The sequence below is a fragment of the Erpetoichthys calabaricus genome, chromosome 12, assembly GCF_900747795.2.
Source record: "Erpetoichthys calabaricus chromosome 12, fErpCal1.3, whole genome shotgun sequence".
NCBI classification, from domain to species: Eukaryota; Metazoa; Chordata; class Cladistia; order Polypteriformes; family Polypteridae; genus Erpetoichthys; species Erpetoichthys calabaricus.
The window spans coordinates 158,648,933-158,671,979 of record NC_041405.2 but is presented as its reverse complement, the minus strand read 5'-3'; the positions used below and the strand labels follow the sequence as shown (position 1 = coordinate 158,671,979).

The window sequence follows — 23,047 nt, the reverse complement described above, 5'->3', positions numbered from 1 at the left end:
TGTGGCACTTGGTGCCACGGCCCACCTGCCAAGTTGTTTTGCCTGCCTAAGGTAAAGTCATTCCTGATGGAGGATCACAGGAATCATGGGAAGGAGGGGTCCTGTCATCAGATTGGCTGGCACAGCGTGGTTTCAGCCGTGGAATGGCCAAATGAGGGAGGCAGCTTGATGGATGAGGTCACTCTAAACAAATCCAAATCTTATTATGTGATATCATCTACTGTTAAATTCTGCTCCGTACTTCTAAAATTTTTCTTTTTATACTGTATTGAGGATTTGTTCTGTTCTGTGTATTGTATTGGCCCCCTTCTTTTTGACACCCACTGCACGTCCAGCCTACCTGGAAAGGGGTCTCTCTTTGAACTGCCTTTCCCTTGGTTTCTTCCATTTTTCCCTACAAGGTTTTTTTTAAAAGGAGTTTTTCCTTGTCTTTTTAGAGAGTCAAGGCTGGGGGGCTGTCAAGAGGCAGGGGGCCTGTTAAAGCCCATTGCGGCACTTCTTGTGTGATTTTGGGCTCTACAAAAATAAATTGTATTGTATTGTATGTCCTGACCTGTGGGAGCTGTGTACTAATAAACATTCTTTGCCACCTGAACCAACCTCTGTAGTGCCCTGCAGGATCTGGCCCTACCAGTATGTAATGCCGCCTGTGAAGATGTACTCCACAATGCATCTACTGTATAGAGGATGGAAAATAGATGGAGACATAGCATTTGTGATGTGGACAGCACACAGTATACTTACCTCTCACTCGCCGTAGTCTTCCCCAGTGATAGTTACATTCCTCTTTACGGACACAGTTTCCACTGACGGTCACCATATATTCAGACCCACAACGGCAACATACTCTGGTGAAAGCTTTAAAGAAAATAAATCAACCAACAAGACATTAGGAATAAGCCTATCAAGTGCAAATATATACACACTGAATTTTAGTAGAAGAACTTGCACAGTAGGAATTGGTGATTCAGGGGTTAAACAAGAGGCTGATACAAGAGCTGTGTAGAGGACTACCACTTGGAATCTTATTTAGCAACAGAAGATGACTCACGGTCAGCACTTTTCTTTTCTGTGGCTGTGAAGACTATTGCTTTGCCCGGTTTGTCTGGATTTGGCCGAGGATATCCATTCTCTTGCAGCTGCTCTTCAGTCATGATGTATGGCTTCAGTTTCCTATACAGTGATGCACCTAAAATGTAAATTCAAAACATCAAAACATCCATTTGACATTCTGATGCATGTGTTGCAGAGATGTTAGCAGAGCCTTACCGGTAAGAGACTCTTCCGGCTGCTTTCCAGAACGGATGATAGAGAAACTGGTTTTGGCTGCCAATCTTCCACCAAGCACCTCCTCATGGGAGATCCTCTTCTTATTTATAGGTGTGTTTGTGGCCTCTAAAAACAGAGAATTAGCAAAGTGGGCAAGTACTCCATAAATGTACAGAGGCATGCAAAAGCAAATAAAGAAAGGTGGTTCATGAAGTGAGGATTCATAGAAATTCTGGAAAAAAAAAATAAAATCAGAAAGGTAATTGGATGAAGAGAAGAATGCCCTTGTCTCACGACTGTCCGTAGGATCATGGGAGTTAGGTGTTGGGAAATAATAATAATTCTTTGCATTTATATAGCACTTTTCTCACTACTCAAAGCGCTCAGCAATTGCAGGTTAAGGGCCTTGCTTAAGGGACCAACAGAGCAGAGTCCCTATTGGCATTTACGGGATTCGAACCGGCAACCTTCTGATTGCCAGTGCAGATCATTAGCCTCAGAGCCACCACTCGATTAACATGTTTTGTGCAAGAACCGTAAAACCTAAACTGAAACTGTTACTATTGTAGGCCTTTTTAGCTGGCTATTAATTGATGCCATTGTTAATTATGCATTTATGGTAGGCAGGCAGGCAGGCATTAAAGGCACTATATAATAGATAGATAGATGTTAAAGGCACTATATAGAACATTAGAACACTCTAGACGAGAACAGGCCATTCAGCCCAACAAAGCTCGCCAGTCTTCTCCACTTTATTCTTCCAAAAAAACATCAAGTTGCGTTTTGAAAGTCCCTAAAGTGTTACTGTCCACCACACTACTTGGTCGCTTATTCCAAGTGTCTATTATTCTTTGTGTAAAGAAAAACTTCCTAATGATTGTGCAAAATTTCCCCTGTTTCCAATTGTGTCCCTGTGTTCTTGATGAACTCATTTTAAAGTCACCATCTCAATCCACTGGACTAATTCCCTTCATCATTTTAAACACTTCACTCAGGTCTCCTCTTAATCTTCTTTTACTTAAACTGTATAAGCTCAGCTCTTTTAATCTTTCCTCATAACTCATCCCCTGTAGCCCTGAATCAGCCTAGTTGCTCTTTTCTGGACCTTTTCTTGTGCTGCTATGACCTTTTTGTAGCCTGGAGACCCAAACTGCACACAGGACTCCAGATGAGACCTCACCAGTGTGTTATAAAGCTTGAGCAGAACCTCCTGTGACTTGTACTGCACATATCAAGGCGCTATATAACCTGACATTCTCTTATTAGCATTCTAAATGGCTTCTGGACACTTTTGGGAAGACAATACTTTAGAGTACTCTACAACTCCTAGTTCATTCTCATAAGATGTACTCTCATTTTTCCCAACTGACGACTGTGTATTCAAACCCAACATTTTTACTTCCTATGTGTAATTCTTTACATTTACTGACATTAAATTTCATCTGCCACAAATCTGTCCAAGCCTGTCTGCTATCCAAGTCCTTCTGTGATGACATAATGGATTCCAAATTATCTGTCAATCCATCTGTCTTGGTATCATCTGCAAACTTCACCAGCTTGTTCCTTATATTCCTATGTAAATCATTTCTGTATATTAAAAATAGCAGCGGCCCCAGCACTGACCCCTGCTGGTCACCACTCTTAACATCGGCCAATTCTGAAGAGGTTCCTCACACCCTCATCACCCTCTGCTCCCTGTGTCTGAGCCAATTCTGCACCCATCTAAAAACATCATCCTGAACTCCCACTTCTTTTAATTTGATGCCCAACCTCTTATGTGGCACCTTATCAAATGCTTTTCGAAACACAAGATAAATAATCTCATATGCTCCACTTTGATTGTATCCTTTTGTTGCCTTCTGTTGACAGATAGAGAGATATTAAAGGCACTATATAACAGACAGATAGACAGACAGATGTTAAAGGCTCTATATAATAGATAGACAGATAGGAAAGGAATTATAAAATGATAGAAGCACTCAAGAAAACACAAGAATACTTGGTATTTGATTAGGTCAGTAAAGCAACTGAAACTCAGGAGGGGAGTGCAATGGGACAGAAAACTCAAAGCACCTTGGGTCATTTTAAAGAGGCGCATCTTAAACAGAAGCCTAAAAATCAGAAGGATTAGAATAGTCAATATAGTGATGCTAAGAACTGTACTCCATGGCCCATTTTTTGGCACAGCTGGCAAAAGGAAGGGGTATTAGTAGACACAATGAAGGCAGAATGGAGACCATTTAGTAACATATGGAGCAAATAGGGTCTGGAGATAATATAAGACCTGAGCCATGTGGGGGTCTGCAAGTCAAGACAAAAGCTTTAAAACAGATTTCTGGAAGGCAACACCATTCTGGATGAGATGAACAGTTTGGATACCAGAGGTCCAGTCGAGACAGAACAAAAGACTGCACAATGTATTGATGACCAAAGGCAAGGTTCAAACTGTATTGTTCTTTTCAAGTTGGAGATAAAATAATGCATAGATTAGAAAAATAGTAGAGATAAGACAGAAAGAGCTACATTAGCCAACAGGGGAAATGTGTTTTTTTTTTTACAGAAGTCCTTAGTACTAGGGTGTTGTACCATGTTAGCCATTATGAATGTAGTGAGAAGTCAAGCAAAATGTCACCTTTTATAGGCTAACTAAAAAGACTACAATATGCAAGCTTTCGAGGCAACTTAGGCCCCTTCTTCAGGGAAGATTTAATCAATTACAATCATTACATCATTTTATAATTTTTCTGAACTGTAGCGGTGATATCTTTCACTTGGATGTTAGAGGTTGCATTGAGTAAGTAAAGCTGGGAAGAAATATTAGTTTGTGTGTGTTTTCACTTAAGGCTGTAAAGCAAACAAAATGGGAATATTTTGAAGGGGGGGGATTATTTCCTATACCTACTGTATATAATATATATATATATATATATACATACATACACACACACACACATTTCTAAATTGGCCCTAGTGTGTGCGTTTGTGTGTGTACTGCGGTGGGTTGGCACCCTGCCCGGGATTGCTTCCTGCCTTGTGCCCTGTGTTGGCTGGGATTGGCTCCAGCAGACCCCCGTGACCCTGTGTTCAGATTCAGCGGGTTGGAAAATGGATGGATGGATGGATACATACACACACATACAGTGGAACCTCGGTTTGCGAGAAACTTGGTTTACGAGTGTTTTGCAAGATGAGCTAAAATTTGTAATAAATTTTGACTTGATAAACGAGCGAGGTCTTGCAATACAAGTAGTATGTATACACTTCGTCTGCTGAGCGTCATGTGACCACAACTGAGCGGATGGTTCTCTCTCTCACTGCGGGATTGTGGGCAATCGTCCCCTATTCTCCATCTGAGTCTGTGTGCTTTACTAATATAGTCAACATCCGTACGAGCGTTTACTTTTTACTACAGCATTGTGACTCTGTGTGTGTGTGTGTGTGTGTGTGTGTGTGTGTGTGTGTGTGTGTGTGTGTGCTGTGACATGCGAGTCCCCGTCTTGCACCAGCTTTATTCAGCTTGAAACAGCAACAGCGTGGTTATTTATTGTAGCGGGATCTGTCACTCTCTCCTATACACAGACACAGCAGTCAGGCAGGGTCGTGGCCAAGCAGCACTGTGCCCTCCGCATTTATAATGTTCCTTGTCCCTTGTATCACCCATCGATGGCAGGCGCTTATAGCATGTCCGCGATCTTTTTGGATTCGCTTTTATGGCGAACTGCTACAGCGCTGGGAGACTGCGATTGCTTTGGGACGCTCTTCCGCGTGTCGTCCCGTTGGGTGGAATCCCACAAGAGTTTAGAAACTCACTCACACCAGCCATGACTCTTTTCAAAGGTAAAGTGCAGGTTAATTTGTTTTATGTATTTTTACTTTATATTTTGTATTATTCATTTTTATATGAATAGTTTTGGGTTGTGGAACGAATCATCTGAGTTTCCATTATTTCTTATGGGGAAATTCACTTTGATATACGAGTGCTTTGGATTGCGAGCACGTTTCCGGAACGAATTATGCTCGCAAACCGAGGTTCCACTGTATACAGTATATATACACATACATACATATATTATATATATATATATATATATATATATATATATATATATATATATATATATATATATATATATATACACACATATACACATACACCGTATATACTCGCATATAAATCGGGTCTTGAGACCCGAAAAATCGATCATAAAATAAGACCCGACTTATATGCCCATTCAAAAATGCGACAGTTAAATTTTTATTTATTTCTTTTTTTACATCTTCTTGCCTTCTCCAATCTCGCACCAGTTTCTCAGACGCATCGAATTTTGTTGCAGCAGCGCAGTTACCAATTTCTTTTGCCACTTCAACGCCCCATCGTTGATAAGGGATGCTCTTATAATAAAGGTGTATGAGGGTGTGAGATACTCAAAACAGTGCAAACGTCACTTCGGAATAGTTTGGGTATTACTGTGTGGTCACGTAGGCACAATACATAGAAAAAAGAGGATGTGTGCTCTGTGGTTACTCTCTCAGGTGGGCGTTAGCATATCATAATCTCTTGGACCAATAGCGCAAGTTTTCTGCATTCAACTTATATGACCTACATTATAAAATACCAGAAATTATACGGTAAAATTAAGTCCCAACTTATCCGTGAAATTCAGAAATATAAATAATGATTGTTTATTGTTATCAATTTACAAAATGTAAAGTGAGCGAACAAAAGAAAAATCTAAATCAAATCAATATTTAGTGTTACTACCTTTTGCCTTCAAACCAGCATCAATTCTTAGAGGTCCACTTGCACAAAGTCAGGGATTTTGTAGGATTCTAGTCAGGTGTCTGATCAACCAGTTCTACCAAACAGGTGCTAATGATCATCAATGTCACACGTAGGTTGAAACACAGTCATTAACTGAAACAGAAACAGCTTCAAACTGGGTGAGGAACAGCCAAACTCTGCTACCAAGGTGAGGTTGTGGAAGACAGTTTCATGTCATGGCGAGATTGAGCACAGCAACAAGACACAAGGTAGTTCTACTGCATCAGCAAGGTCTCTCCCAGACAAAGATCTCAAAGCAGACTGGGGTTTCAAGATGTGCTGTTCAAGCTCTTTTGAAGAAGCACAAAGAAACGGGCAATGTTGAGGATCGTAGACGCAGTGGTCGGCCAAGGAAACTTAGTGCAGCAGACGAAATACACATCAAGCTTATTACCCTTCAAAATCGTAAGATGTCCAGCAGTGCCAACAGCTTAGAACTGGCAGAAACCAGTGGGACCCAGGTACACCCATCTACTGTCCGGAGAAGTCTGGCCAGAAGTGGTCTTCATGGAAGAGTTGCAGCCAAAAAGCCATACCTCCGACGTGGAAACAAGGCCAAGTGACTCAAGTATGCACGAAAACATAGGAACTGGGGTGCAGAAAAATGGCCGCAGGTGCTCTGGACTGATGAGTCAAAATTTGAAATATTTGGCTGTAGCAGAAGGCAGTTTGTTCGTCGAAGGGCTGGAGAGCGGTACAATAATGAGTGTCTGCAGGCAACAGTGAAGCATGGTGGAGGTTCCTTGAACGTTTGGGGCTGCATTTCTGCAAATGGAGTTGGAGATTTGGTCAGGATTAATGGTGTTCTCAATGCTGAGAAATACAGGCAGATACTTATCCATCATGCAATACCATCAGGGAGGCGTATGATTGGCCCCAAATGTATTCTGCAGCAGGACAACGACCCCAAACATACCGCCAAAGTCATTAAGAACTATCTTCAGCGTAAAGAAGAACACGAAGTCCTGGAAGTGATGGTATGGCCCCCACAGAGCCCTGATCTCAACATCATCGAGTGTGTCTGGGATTACATGAAGAGACAGAAGGATGTGAGGAAGCCAACATCCACAGAAGATCTGGGGTTAGTTCTCCAAGATGTTTGGAACAACCTACCAGCCGAGTTCCTTCAAAAACTGTGTGCAAGTGTACCTAGAAGAATTGATGCTGCTTTGAAGGCAAAGGATGGTCACACCAAATAGTGATTTGATTTAGATTTCTCTTTTGTTCATTCACTGCATTTTGTTGATTGATGAAAATAAATGATTAACACTTCCATTGTTGAAAGCATTCTTTGTTTACAGCATTTTTTCACACCTGCCTAAAACTTTTACACAGTACTGTATATATGTATGTGTGTATATATATATATATATATATATATATATATATATATATAAAATATATGTGTGTGTGTGTGTGTATGGTACAAAACAAATGAAAATATATGGATAACTATACTGTATGTCAAATGGATGCTGAAAGACACTAAATGCCAAGACACTACTACATGTAGTTTTACTTGCTATTCAGCTATGCGGAGTCTGTTTGTGAAATGTTTTGTTAAGAGCAACTGTTGCAAAGTTGGTAAAGCCTTGGGGCAAGTCCTGAAAATGAAATGAACATGTCTGCATGAGGACTACAGTTTTTATATAAGAAGATACTCACGTTTGGTTGACGTCTGTGCTGTACTACTCAAGCTTCGGAGTTTGTTCAGCACATTCGCAGCTACGTTACTATAGATACTCCGACTACTGCTGCGGTTACAAACCACTTTCTCCTCCGCAAGTGCCTGTGAGCAGAAGAGAAAATGTTATTAATAAAGTGTCCATTATGAGCCAATGGAAAATAAAAAAAACACACAACATAAGTGAAAAAAATTGTCAACAAGGCACATATTTGGCCCATGTCTTTATTCAAGATTATGTGCGCTTACTTTAAAGTTGTTGCAAGGAAAATGTAAGAGTAGGAACATTAGCAGAATAAGTGAGTTATTTAAGATTACATAGTGTGGCAGAGGCAGGAATAAAACAGGTAACCTTGTAATTTAAACTACAGTGCCATAACCAATAATGACTACCTAATACTAGCATTGTCAACATGCAGGGCAATGAGAATGTCTGTACAAGCCTATTAATATAAGAACATGGTTTAACCAGAATTGTAAAATGACTATCTGATAATGTGATTTGTAAAACAAGGGAAGTTTGCTCAGGCCAGGACCCTAAGTGATTAAAGCAGGTCCGACGCATCACTTTCAGGCAGAGGCCATAAGTGATTAGAACAGGTGCACTTTATGCAGAGAGGGAAAAATGTGCTATATTGGGGCCTTACAGAGCCTAATCACATATGGTATTGATCACAAATTGCTCAAATTAAAGGAGCACTTTGAAAACACATCAGATCTCAATCGGAAAAAAAATCATGCTGAATATCTATATTGACATGGACTGGTCAATGTGTTAGGAACGAAAGGACGCCACATTGTTTGACGGAAATGAAAATTATCAACCTACAGAGGACTGAATTCAAAGACACCCTGTAAATCAAAGTGAAAAAATGATTTTGCCGAAATGTCATTGCAGCAACTCCGAATCTTACTCATTACTTCATATGTCCGCCCCCATGCTTGTATAAAATGCCTGACAATGTCCTAATGAGATCTGGACGTCGGGCACTGGGGAATTGGGATCGACACAAATACCACACGTAAGTTCCTCCTAAAGGTATGCACTGGTATCCAGAGGTTGCTGGTTTGAATCCCCGTTACTTCCAAAAGAGATCCTACTCTGCTGGGCCCTTGAGTAAGGCCGTTAACCTGTAATTGCTCTGGAGCGCTGTACAATGGATGACCCTGCGCTCTGACCCCAAGGGGTATGCGAAAAAACTAACAAATTCCTAATACATGAAATTATATAAGGCGAAACAAAGAACAAAAAAAAAAAAAAAAATTCATCAGCAACCCAAGCTCTTCTAGATGGTCTACCGTCCACGTACTGGTCAGGCCCTAACATGCTAGGCTTCAATATGCAAACAGTGAGACAGTTAAGATATTACAAGTAACAGGCATGTAGCTGGTTTTGACATTTCTTTCGATCTCTCATTAACAAATGAAACCTTTTGTTTTCAGCGCATGTCACAAGTGATCCGATACCACAATAAAACAGTATCATAAGCTTTCGTTCTGGCACAGGGTGACTAAAACAATTTAAAAACAAAAAATTTTGTCCAACAGATGGAAAAAAAATCTTGTACACTCAATTAAAATAAAAATAATTTTAGTCATAAATCTTATTCCTCGATTGCCCTCATCACCAAAACCTACACATTTTGGCTCTCTACTGACCAAGATGCCACAGTATAGACCATAGAAGGGGCTTTCTTACCCTCGCCACCCGAGAAGAGAGTCCCTGCAAATGCTCACTTGCACTTTCACACAATAAACATGAGAGTTTTCGTTTAAATAAACCTGGAACCCACACGAGGGTCTCCGATTAAGGAACGTTTCAGCATGGATGAAGGTGCAGCAGGACGAGGTTTGGAACCTCTGTGTTAAAAGATTAGCTATTTAAGCCTGATGCTTGCCTTTTCAAATGCTTCCTCTTCTGTGGGGCAGCATTTGAGGCACTCGTCAATTAATAAATTGAGACATTTTTGTCGAACAGCAGTAGGGACCTTGCCTCCAAACTCTGCTGGAATGATTGGCCTCTTTAAAGTTGAACTCTGGAAAAAACAGAAAAGTTATTATCAAATAAATAAATAAAATCATTGGTACACAGAAAGTAAAGAAAGGAAATCAAGGAAACTAATTAATAAAAGCAGGGGTTAAAGGAAAAAAAAAGCCTTTTGATCAGGGGTTATTACAAAAACAATAGCTTAAACAACATGCAAATGAAAATGTCCAAATCCTCTGTAGTATATAAATTATGCTAAACAGTAAATACATTTGAATGGACATATCCAATTAGTATATTCTATGTGCTTCCTTTTGCTATTAATTAATATTTAATTCAATTCGTTATTGTCATGTGTACAAGTACCACGTACAATGAAATGCTTGCTTGCATGTGCCTCTGCAGACAGTGAACAAGTTCAAGTTGGGGAGCATGCACTTGTACAGCACGTTGCAGCACCCACTACACGTCGAAAGAGCTCGGATCCTGGTTGGCAACCCCCCAGACAGACACGCGGTCCAGTCCTACCCTCCGGAAATTACCCTCTATCTGCCGCAGCCAGATGTTACGTGGGCGACCCCTTGGCCTGGTCCAACCACTTGGGTCTCCAACAATGAGGATCTTACGAGCCAGATCACTCTCAGGGATACGTGCCACATGGCCGTAGTGCCGTAACTGACGCTCCCTCACAATGCAGGTAATGTGCCTCATTTGGGACTCCATGAGCAACCGCTCATTTGACACAAAGTCAAACCAACGGTACGCAAGGATTTTCCGGAGAGACACAGTACCAAAGGAGTCCAGTCTTCGTCTCAGGTCACTGGATAGCGTCCATGTCTCACAACCATATTGTAAGACAGGAAGTACCAGGACTCTAAAGACCTGGACCTTCGTACTTTTGCATAGATATCGGGAGTGCCACACACCCCTTTCCAGCGACCTCATGACCCCCCATGCTCTCCCAATCCGTCTACTGACTTCACAGGAAGAGTCACCAGAGACATGAATGTCAGTGCCAAGGTAAGTAAACCTCTCAACAAGGTCGACACTCTCTCCGCAAACAGACACACTGCTGGTGGCCGTGCCCAAGAGGTCATTAAAGGCCTGGATCTTGGTTGTTATCCAGGACACTCGCAAGCCCAGACACTCAGACTCCTCACTCAGTCTATCTATCAGAGCCTCCATTGACTCTGCAAAGATCACAGCATCGTCAACAAAGTCAAGATCCGTGAATCTTTCTTCACCAACAGATGCCCCACAGCTGCTGGACCTCATGATCTTGCCCAACACACAGTCCATACAAGCATTGGACAGAGTAGGAGCAGAACACACTGCTGATGAACCCCAGAATCAACTGGGAAAAACGCAGAGGTCCTGCCTCCACTCTGCACAGCACTCCCAGTACCGGTGTACAGGCCAGCCATGAGATCCAGCAACCTCGAGGGGATCCCACGAACCCTCAGGATGTCTCACAGAGCAGCTCGATCAACTAAGTCGAACGCTTTACGAAAATCGATAAAGGTTGCAAAGAAACTCTGCCGATATTTGCATTTGCGCTCCATGAGAACCCTCAGTGCCAGGATGCAGTCAATGGTAGACTTGTTAGGGGTAAAACCAGACTGCTCCGGTCGCTGGTAGGTGAGCAAGTCACCATGGATCCTATTGAGGACGACCCTAGCGGACCTTACTTGGCATCAAGAACAGTGTCTGCAATCCAGGCAATCACCCTTCCCTTTCCAGATAATTAACTTGTACACATGACAATAAAGAATTGTACTGAATTGTTTCCAAAGACAACACTCAATATATTATTTTATGTGCATTTAAGCATAAATATATAGATTGTCCAAAGATACCTTTAAAGATGGGGTGTGAGCGATTCTCTTCTGCACGTCAGTGGTGGTGGTCTTTGACAGAATTGCAGCTGATGTGTGCGCCTTTACATTCAGAAGAGGACAACTAAGTTTATTGGGTGAAGTCAGACTGGTGCCCGGCTGCTGTGTTCCAGCTGGTCCTGATGAAACAAGAGCAGATATTTAAGTCAACTCGCCTTCTACTGCTATCCACATTCAGGTTTCAAACATTAAACAACTACACACATCAACTACACATTTCTGCCACAAAGGATGTTAATACGATGTGAACATTTACATTTACTTATTTGGCTGACACTTCATCCAAGATGACTTACAACATTTATGGTACAACTAGCTCATCTCCGAATCTTGACCTTGCAATCTCTTTTGACAACTCGGTTATCGTCCCCACAAAAACGGCAAGAAGTCTTGGTGTCACTCTAGATGAAGAATTGTCTTTTTCTCCACACATCAGCAACCTCTCCAGGTCCTGCAGATATCTTCTTTACAACATCAGGAGAATCCGCCCCTTTCTCACTACAGAGGCTACTCAGCTTCTCGTCCAGACCTTGGTCATCTCTAAGCTGGACTACTGCAACTCTCTGATGTCTGGACTTTCACTAAAGGCAACACGACCACTTCAATCGATCCAGAATGCAGCTGCAAGACTCATTTTTAATATTCCCAAATTCTCACACACTACACCTCTGCTGCGGAACCTGCACTGGCTCCCTGTGGCTGCCCGCATCAGGTTCAAAACCCTAACACTTGCCTTTAAGGCCAAAACTGGAACTGCACCACCTTACATATCAGCACTGGTGTGTCACTTCTCGCTCTCTCAGAACATCAAGCACTGCTCGTCTCGAACCACCCTTACTTAAAAGAAGAGGACGACATGCATCAAGACTCTTTGCAGTGTTGGCTCCTCAGTGGTGGAACGAACTTCGTCTTGCTGTACGAACAGCGGAGACCCTCACTGTCTTCAAACGTCGTCTGAAGACACACTTCTTTAAACAGCACTTGGGGGACTAAAGTCCCCATACTTTTTTTCTACCCTTTTCTCAAAAAAAAAAAAAAAAATTGTACTAACAACTTACTATTTTCTTCTAGCATGGTTTTGTGTACAACTTGGTCAGCGGTAACTTGTTTAATGACAGTAGATTTAATCCTAGCCTTAAAGACTGAAGAACAGTCGTAGACTACTAAGCACTGTTGTAAGTCACTCTGGATAAGAGCGTCTGCTAAATGTTGTAAATGTAAATGTAAACTAGCTGAAATACCCAGCATTGCCCAGAAGGAAAACAAAGTGTTTTTTTTTTTTAATTGTTTGAGAAAAATATAATAAAATAAAATAAAAAAAAAAAACACAAACTTTAAAAATATATTAATAAACATTGAAAACTCACTAATGTGCTTGTCTTGTGGTCTTGTATTTATGTTATCATCCAGTTGACGCTCAGAACAGGCCAACTCTATTTAATTTCAAAAGCAACAGGGGTGCGGTGGGCGCTCAAACATAAAGAATGCTGACAGTCATCTCCAGTTCGCCTTCTGGTGGTCGTTCCGAGATGTCAACTGAATGATAACATGCATACAAGACCATAATAAGATCACCCCCACCCTACCCAGAAGGGGGTGGGTTAGTCGACTAATGAGAAACATGTGTACCAAGTTTCATGAAAATCGCTCCAGCCGTTCAGACGTGATGCTGGAACATACATATACACACACACACATACGTTCATACATACATACATACATACACACACACACACACACACACACACGCACACACATTGGGTTACATTTGGTATTTTGGCTTTACCACTGGAGCACAAGTCTAGTGACTTGCTCATTGTCACACAGTGTCAGTAGCGGGATTTGAACCCACAGCCTCAGGGTTTGAAGTCCAAAGCCTTAAGCACTACACTACACATCACTGCTTGACCAATAAGGAAGCCACAACAAAATGAAGATGGCAGAAAAAGAAAGTTTACAGCCTGCGATAAAACAGAAGGCTTGGGCCTGGACGACTGTCTCGGCTTGAGAAATGCTTTTTTAAAGATTCTCCTCTATTCCCCAAAGCCTACAATGTACTGTAAAGTGTCAGTGGAAGGAAAATATTTTAATTTATAGAAAGAAATTAACATTAGAACACAATTGTGTGTGGCAAAAGCATACAGTTAGGTCCATAAATATTTGGACAGAGACAACTTTTTTCTCATTTTGGTTCTGTACATCACCACAATGAATTTTAAATGAAACAACTCCGATGCAGTTGAAGTGCAGACTTTCAGCTTTAATTCAGTGGGGTGAACAAAACGATTCCATAAAAATGTGAGGCAACTAAAGCATTTTTTTGAACACAATTCCTTCATTTCAGGGGCTCAAAAGTAATTGGACAATTGACTCAAAGGCTATTTCATGGGCAGGTGTGGTCAAGTCCGTCGTTATGTTCTTATCAATTAAGCAGATAAAAGGCCTGGAGTTGATTTGAGGTGTGGTGCTTGCATGTGGAAGATTTTGCTGTGAACAGACAACATGCGGTGAAAGGAGCTCTCCATGCAGGTGAAAGAAGCCATCCTTAAGCTGCAAAAACAGAAAAAACCCATCTGAGAAATTGCTACAATATTACGAGTGGCAAAATCTACAGTTTGGTCCATCCTGAGAAAGAAAGCAAGCACTGGTGACCTCAGCAACGCAAAAAGACCTGGACGTCCACAGAAGACAACAGTGGTGGATGATCGCAGAATCATTTCCATGGCTTCACAACAGCCAACCAAGTGAACAACACTCTCCAGGGGGTAGGCGGGCGTATCGATATCCAAGTCTACCATAAAGAGAAGACTGCATGAAAGTAAATACAGAGGGTGCACTGCAAGGTGCAAGCCACTCATACGCCTCAAGAATAGAAAGGCTAGATTGGACTTTGCTAAAGAACATCTAAAAAAGCCAGCACAGTTTTGGACAAACATTCTTTGGACAGATGAAACCAAGATCAACCTCTACCAGAATGATTGTAAGAAAAAAGTATGGAGAAGGCGTGGAACAGCTCATTATCCAAAGCATAGCACATCATCTGTAAAACACGGTGGAGGCAGTGTGAGGGCTTGGGCATGCATGGCTGCCAGTGACACTGGGACACTCGTGTTTATTGATGATGTGACACAGGACAGAAGCAGCTAAATGAATTCTGAGGTGTTCAGAGACATACTGTCTGCTCAAATCCAGCTAAATACAGCAGTCAAATTGATTCATGATACAGATGGACAATGACCCAAAACATACAGCCAAAGCAACCCAGGAGTTTATTAAAGCAAAAAAGTGGACAATTCTGGAATGGCCAAGTCAGTCACCTGATCTTAACCCAACTGAGCAGGCATTTCACTTGTTGAAGACTAAACTTCAGACAGAAAGGCCCACAAACAAACAGCAACTGAAAGCCGCTGCAGTAAAGGCCTGGCAGAGCATTAAAAAGGAGGAAACCCAACATCTGGTGATGTCCAGGAGTTCAAGACTTCAGGCTGTCATTGCCAGCAAAGGGTTTTCAACCAAGTATTAGAAATGAACATTTGATTTCCAGTTATTTAATTTGTCCAATTACTTTTGAGACCCTGAAATGAAGGGATTGTGTTCAAAAAATGCTTTAGTTGCCTCACATTTTTATGTAATCGTTTTGCTCACCCCACTGAATTAAAGCTGAAAGTCTGCACTTCGACTGCATCTGAGTTGTTTCATTTAAAATTCATTGTGGTAATGTACAGAACCAAAATGAGAAAAAAAGTTGTCTCTGTCCAAATATTTATGGACCTGTGTATATCATATCTGTGAAGAAACAACTTGGAAAAATACCAAACTTATCTTTTAAATCGAGGGTATACAACATTAAAAATATTGTAGCTTAATTACAAATGTGCAGCACAAGAGACGGTCCTGTGGTGATTCACTGTCACTTACAGGATAAATTCGGATTCCCCAAACCCAAGTTTCAATTTATTTTTTTCACAATTGTGGTATACATTAATCAGCCTTTGGAAATTGTATTCTAAAGTGAAGCATTTTTAATTACAGTAATTAAAAATAAATAAAAAATATGGTGCCTGTTCTAGTTTAAAATGGGGCCAACTAGGCACTGAAGCAAACAGGAAAGAAAAAGCCTTTCTGAAAACAGGTTTCCACTTTGTCATTATGGATTTCCGAGTGTAGACTGATGGGTGCAAATAGCAAAAAGTGTCCTTTTAAACTTAAACCTACAACACAGTAAAGTCTGCTGAAACTGATAATTCACAATCAGTTAAGTACTGAGTTTATTGTCTCATGACTATTGAGGATAAATGGGCTGGTTTAGTGGGCGCTTTTGATGGGTGGCGAAAAGCATACCTTTCCTGAGGGTGGCATTATTTAAATGTGGTGGCCACCATGATAGAAACAGTTTCTGCATTGCTTTGGCCTTACTGAGACTTCGCAAATGGATGGTCAAAGACATACACAGGTAGTAATCCCTTTATTATGGTGGATTACCTGTGCTACTCGTCTAAGACAGGTTTGAAATCGAAGTAATCAACATAAGACTATAACCCATAGCGTTATCATTTGCAGTGCACCTTCTGTTGGAATGCATTTTTAATGCATGTAATAATACAATGAAGGCATTTGTCTTATGGTAATATTTTTGGACAAATAAGTTGTCACTTTATACCCAACTCACATTCGCACACACACCCACACCCATCCAAACTCCCATTCACATTAATTTGGACTTGCCAGTTCACCTAACCCGCATGTGTTTGAGGATGTGAGGGGAAACTTCACAATCACTTCTGGAGGTGTACAAACTACATGCCAATTATCACAGGGTATGAGGTTCAAAAGCAATTCTGTAAAAGAAGCCACACTACAACGCCTCCCCCCTAATGTGTACTAATCTACGAGGGACCCAAAAATGTTCAAAACGGTTTTTAAAACAACATTATTATATAACTTACAGAAATTCCCTTTGCATCACTTTCAAAATGCTCCTCTTGAGATGTAATACACTTGGTCCCAGCACTTTTTCCACCGTGGGAAAACATTTCCTGTACTCATCCTTTGTTACCATGTCTAGAGCCTCCCATGATTATTTTTCTTGGATTTCTAACACAGGAACAAATCATATTCCCTTCAGTCTCAATTTTAACTTCAGGAATAAAAAAACAAAAGTCAGTCACAGAGAGTGAAGCCTGGTGAATACGGGAAGCGTGCGACAACCAGCACATTGTTTTTGGTCAAAAACTCCTTAGATTGAGAACGCTGTGTGCGCAGGAGCATGGTCATGGTGCAAAAATGTAGTTTTGCATGTGTCACTTTTCTTGATTCTATCGCTCCGACGCTTCGCAGCACGTAAGTGTCATGTTGCCGATTAACATGCTGTTCGTGGGCAACAAACACTTTATAGACAATTCTGTAAGTGTTAAATAATGGGATCACTGCTGTATTGATGTTGAACTCTTTCAGGGCTGATGTCGACTTCTGTTAAAAGGAAGACCCGACGATAATCGGTAATCAACTGTAAACTGTGACAAAACCAATCGTTACATTTTAGTTAGCTTCATTGGTTTTGACCGAGATTTCCTGCACTCCCGTGAGTAGCAAGGTGCAGACAATGGCAAAAATGGCACTGACATCTGGCGAGAGATCAAAGCGAAAGCGTAAAGCAAAATACTCCGTGGACGACGACTTGCCTGTTCTCTCTGAATTGGACTAAGACTTGTCGGACTCTGATTTTGATACAAGCGATCGAAAATGAATATGAGGTTTTGCAGCTTCAGCCGATTGGTCCCCAGCTAATCGTGGTGCTAAACGGATTCATGTGGCTGACACAGCCTATGGCACTGTTCGCCTGGGAGAACTGCCACTTAACAATGATAAGAGGTAGAAACCAGGTTGCAATGCACTGGGACCGTGACTGCTGCAGCTGTTGCCCCGTGCAGCCATGTGCACACACCCTGGCAGCTTGCCTGCCACACATTCTTGGCAAACTGGCAGCCACAGCATGCAGCAACAGACGTTTAATGTTGATTTCGGTGTGAAGCCGTTGCGTTTCAGAAAATGTTTTTTGGAAAAAATATTCAGCCCTCAAAGAGTTAACTGTACAAAAAATATCAGAAATACGAATCTTGATCAACTCAGTAACATGCCATGCAGCGAAGAGATTAACAAGACTATAGGCAGGCAATATCTAGCAGCAGAGATGATAAATACACTGTATTCCCATGCTATTAACAGATTGTGGGAATTTTTGGGTGCCTCCGAGGGTCTTTTCTGGCCTCTGCTATCAGACGATTCAATGCTTCCACCCAATGTACTCAAGTTTATTGATTGATTGGCTGAATTATCTGTCCTGCCTGTTTTTTTATGTTTCTGCTGCTGTATACATTTGTATTTTTAATATGGGATTAATAAAGTTTATCTAATCTAATCTAGGGCAGCTACATCGCAGTTAGGAGACCCGGGTTCGCTTCCCAGGTCCTCCCTGCGTGGAGTTTGCATGTTCTCCCCGTCTCTGCATGGGTTTCCTCCCACAGTCCAAAGACATGCAGGTTAGGTGCATTGGCGATCCTAAATTGTCCCGTGTGTGTGCCCTGCGGTCGGCTAGCACTCTGCCCGGGGTTTGTTCCTGCCTTGCCCCCTGTGCTGGCTAGGATTGGCTCCAGCAGATCCCCCCCCCCCCCCCCCCGTGACCCTGTGTTAGGATATAGCGGGTTGGGAAATGACTGACTGACTGACTGACTAATCTAATCTAATATACAATGTCCACCTTGCTAGAAAATGACATTTCCATTGCTAATACTATTCTTCTTCTTATGACTTTTTTTGCCCAGTGGGTACATAAGACAGAAATATGCGGACGCCAAGCAGATTAATCAAGTGCCAGTGATTGTGCTTCTGTCCAATTCATACCCATTAATGTTTTGCGCCCAGGATGTCCTTGGTCTGCCTAGTCGGCATTTTCCAGGAAGGGCCCACTGCATGGCCTGTTAGGGTAGTCTGCCATTGTCCATATGTATTAGATGACCGAACCAGCCAGGCAAATTTTTCTGTAGTTTGAAACTGATGGGCCAGCTCTTGTCCAGAACATATCTGTAGCAATCATTTCTTACCATCAAAAGTGCATAATTCGGCATTGGTAGCATGAAAAAACGCCATCCAGTTTAGCGAATGAGGGACCATGTCTCAGCTCCATATAGAAGAATTGGAATGATACTGCTGTTATACAGTGGGTATAGAAAAGAATCCCACCCTTCGAAATACAGTATTCCCATTTTTATTACTTTACAGCCTTAAATGAAAACACACAAATACTTTTTCCAGCTTTACTTACTCAATGCCATCTATAACATGTGTGAAAGATATCACAGCTACAGTTCAGAAAAATAAAAAAAAAAAAAGAAATCCTGAGATTAATAAAGGATCACCCCATCCTAAACTCAAACAGGTGTAAGTGCCTACCATTTCCATTGCGGTTATTGGCCTCCTTCCACCTGTGATCAGTTGTTTTCCGTGTGATTAGTGAAGCTGTTCCTGGTCCATTCATTCCCTTCCTTGGTAGTGCAACTGACAGCAAACAACTGACTGTGGGTGGTGAGTCACTTTCAAAAGATCTCAGGGATAGAGTTGTGGATAGACATAAGGCAGAAGATCTCAAAGGCTTTATCAATCCCAAGGAGCACAGTAAAGTTCATCATAAAGAAGTGGCAAGTGTTTGGTACTACTAGGACCCTCCCTGGATCCTCCAAACTGGAATGAAGAGCAAGTAGGAAACTGGTAAGACAGGCTACTGAGAGGCCAAAGGCCACTTTGAAGGAGTTATGAGATTTTATGGCAAAGAGTGGTCATTAATGGTGTGCATGTGACAACAATTTCACAAGCGCTCCACAATGGTGGCTTGTTCGCGAAGGTCGCAAGGAAAAAGCCACTTCTCAAGAAAGGCCACATTAAGGCTCGTTTCAGCTTTGCCAGAATGCACCTTGAAGATTCTGATGCCAAGTGGAAAACTACTTGGCCTCAACACCAAACCGTACACCAATGCAGCTCACCATCAACAATACACCATACCTACAGTAAAGCATGGAGGGGGCAGCATCCTGTTGTGGGGGGCCTGGGGCTCTCGTTAGGGTAGAAGGAAAAATGGATGGGGCAAAATAGCATCAAATTCTTGAGGAAAACCTGCTACCCTCTGCCAGAAAGTTGAAGATGGGCAGAATGTTCACCTTTCAACACGACAACGACCCGAAGCACACAGCAAAACTGACCACCCAGTGGCTGAAGGAGAAAAAAGTGAATGTCCTGGTGTGGCCAGTCAGAGCCCAGAGCTAAATCACAGTGAAAATCTGTGGAAAGATCTGAAGATAGCAGACCACCAACTCTCACCATCCAATGTGACTGAACTTGAACAGTTAAAACTGTAAAGAAGAGTGGGGGGCAAATATCTAGATGTGCAAAGCTGATGGAAAAGAATCACCACAGACTCAAGGCTGTCATTAAAGCAAAAGGGGAGGGGGGTCAACAAAATGACATGGGGGGGGGGATCCTTTATTAATCTCAGGTGGTCTTATTTTTGATTTTTTATAATTTTTCTGAACTGTAGCTATGATATCATTCACTTGGATGTTAGAGATTGCATTGAGTAAGTAAACCTGGGAAGAAATATTAGTTTGTGTGTTCACATTTAAGGTTGTAAGGCAAAAAAAAAAAAGGGAATATTTTTCGGTGGTTGGGGTTCTTTTCTATACCCACTGTATACTTTCATCTTGGTGTATATGAAGAGCTGCTTGCTGTCCCATATTTTCCTCAAACTGCTCATGGTAGAGAATGCCTTGCCAATGCGTGTCTTGATCTCAACCGTGTCGCTGTTGCATGTAAGCAGTCTGCCAAGATAAGTGAACACTTTGTCCACACGATTGCTGTTGATTTATAGGGAGGAGTCTAAAATGCAGATTTCTATCCAATTTGTTTTATTGGTCGAGATGAGCAGTCTTAGTTTCTGCCTGGTGATTGCTAGGAGATTAATCTTGTCTAAGAACAACATTTATTTCTTTTAGCATGTTTTCATACAAATGATGTAACTCAAAGTGCTTTACAAGATGAAGAAAGAGAAAAAGAAAAATATAAAAATAAGATTACGCAATACTTAGTAACAAAGAATAACGTAAGGACCGATGGCCATGAGGTGAGAACAAAAAATTAAAAAAAATCTGCCAGGGGTTCCAAGGCCTGCGGTGGGTTGGCACCCTGCCCAGGATTGTTTCCTGCCTTGTGCCCTGTGTTGGCTGGGATTGGCTCCAGCAGACCCCCCGTGACTCTGTGTTCGGATTCAGCGGGTTGGAAAATGGATGGATGGATGTTCCAAGGCCACGAGACCACCCAGCCCCCACTGGGCATACTATACAGTGAATATTATTCTTTTCTGATTTTCACCGCACCAAATAGCTTCAGATGCTTACACAGTGTTGTGCTATTTTACTTCCTTATTTCAATGAAAACTCCACCTACAACATTTACTGTGAACAGACTACTGAACGGGAATGTGTCCTTAAACCCAGAAGAAAAAGTGCCAAGAATCAGCGATGAAATGCATTGGATCTGAGGTGTGTTTATGACAACATACCTCAGCAATAGGGTGAAGGCGGATTAATACTTTTGCTTGAAGCAAATTCTGTAGCTACAGTGCATCCAGAAAGTATTCACACAGTTGTGGTGCCAGAGGGAGAAGAAGAGTGCTTGGTGATACTTGGTGTGCTTTATTTGGGACTGTGTTTTGAAGAAGAAGAATATAAAATATTTTACACGTGTCTCCCGTGTCCAATCTGTGTTGGGTCGGGTGCTATACAGCGTTCATTCTTACAGTGTTTACATACATAAAAACATACAGACAGAGACACAGACGGAATTGCAATGGTATTTTCAAACTCGGGGAGGTCTAAAACATCGAGATTTATCAAAATCTCGAATTGGAATTTTTGGACGATTACTGTCCTTTCCCTATATTTCGTATACGAGAAAGTAAAAATCAACCTCAAGGCATGTATTCCAAAATCAAAACCTTTAGTGCTTTCAAGTGGATGTATTTAGAAAGTGTTAAACCTTTTTATCCACATTAACACTGATACCCAAAAGACCAAAGTATTTTTAAAAAGTGTAACAAAATGCTTTACTTAAGAAGTCTCACAACAAATTAATGTATGCTATGATTGTGTAAAATATATATATATATATATATATATATATATATATATATATATATATATATATATATATATATCTATATATCTTAAGCTTGTAAAAATACTAAACTGAACCTTTAACTGAAAAGGCAATTTAGGTCTCCTCACTCATAATATGAAAGCCCCCCTGCCCTGTCAACGTGCCCCTCAGTGCACCAGAATGAGAATCTACCGAGCATTCTGAGAAATCCTTCATACGTAAAGAGAGAGATGAGGTGTCAGTAGATACCTGATTTCGTCGTGATGAAGGTGGATGGTCCTGGTTTGTGAGCTATCCTCTTCTTCTCTCCAGGGTATGCAGCTGCTGCTGCTGCTGATGAAGCTTCAGCCTTTATTGCTGTGGCGAGCTGGGCTGCCTGCTGTTGTGCAATCTGCATACGCTGGTAGCACATTTCCTGAGGGGTTGGCCTTCTGTAAGGTCGGATAACCTGTTTAGGTGCTGGTGTTTCAACCTGAAAACAGAGGATTCACAGGTGAAGATCAAGAGCAATTTAAGGTTACACAACAACAAACATTTAAATGTAAAGGTAAGCTTAATATTCAGTACATGTGATGTAAATAGCCCTCTTATTTGGAAGCATTCTATGTGTCCTACACATGATTTTAACATTTACATTTGCGTTATTCATAACAAAACAAAAGGTATTACTCATTAGATTACATTTCCCTTTAAAAGTGGAGTTCTTAGCGCTGGCCCCCTGTCTTCTTAGGGAGTGCAGCCTTGGGGGGGCCTGTCAAAAAACCAGGGCCTGTTAAAGCCTACAGAGAAATTCCTTGTGTGATTGTGGGCTATACAAGAAATAAACAAACAGTTGTTTTAGTTGAGGTTAACTTGACAATAGTGTACACTCAGTGGTCAGTTTATTAGGTACATCGGCTCAAAAAACACAAATTGCCTTCTCCCACAAACAGCCAATCACGTGACTGTAACAGTCTCCGTAGCGTGTAGACGTGGTCAAGAGGTTTAGATTTTGTTCAACCAAACACTAGAAAGCACAAGCCATACCAGTTTTTGTGTTTTGGTGTCCAGAAATTAAAAAATGGGTTGTAAAGAATTACTTCTGAGTGCTTAGAAATCACCTCAAATTTTATTATTACCACGCTTATTTTAACTTCACCTGTTTGTTATCTGGTACAAATCTTGTAATCGATATTTAACCCACTTCC

The 23,047-nt window shown here is 41.4% G+C and overlaps 1 protein-coding gene across 2 annotated transcripts in view; it reads right to left on the bottom strand.

The window, feature by feature from the left end:
- Window positions 1-23,047, bottom strand: part of rexo1 (REX1, RNA exonuclease 1 homolog) — a 120,621-nt gene that overhangs the window by 46,406 nt on the left and 51,168 nt on the right. For both annotated transcript variants that reach the window (XM_051934975.1, XM_028816620.2), the window contains exons 4-10: window positions 22,110-22,332; window positions 11,619-11,776; window positions 9,674-9,811; window positions 7,757-7,880; window positions 1,270-1,395; window positions 1,052-1,189; window positions 745-858 (exon numbers count right to left, since the gene is read on the bottom strand). In XM_051934975.1, the coding sequence (XP_051790935.1) occupies window positions 745-858; window positions 1,052-1,189; window positions 1,270-1,395; window positions 7,757-7,880; window positions 9,674-9,811; window positions 11,619-11,776; window positions 22,110-22,332 (1,021 nt within the window). The remainder of the gene's footprint in view (window positions 1-744; window positions 859-1,051; window positions 1,190-1,269; window positions 1,396-7,756; window positions 7,881-9,673; window positions 9,812-11,618; window positions 11,777-22,109; window positions 22,333-23,047) is intronic.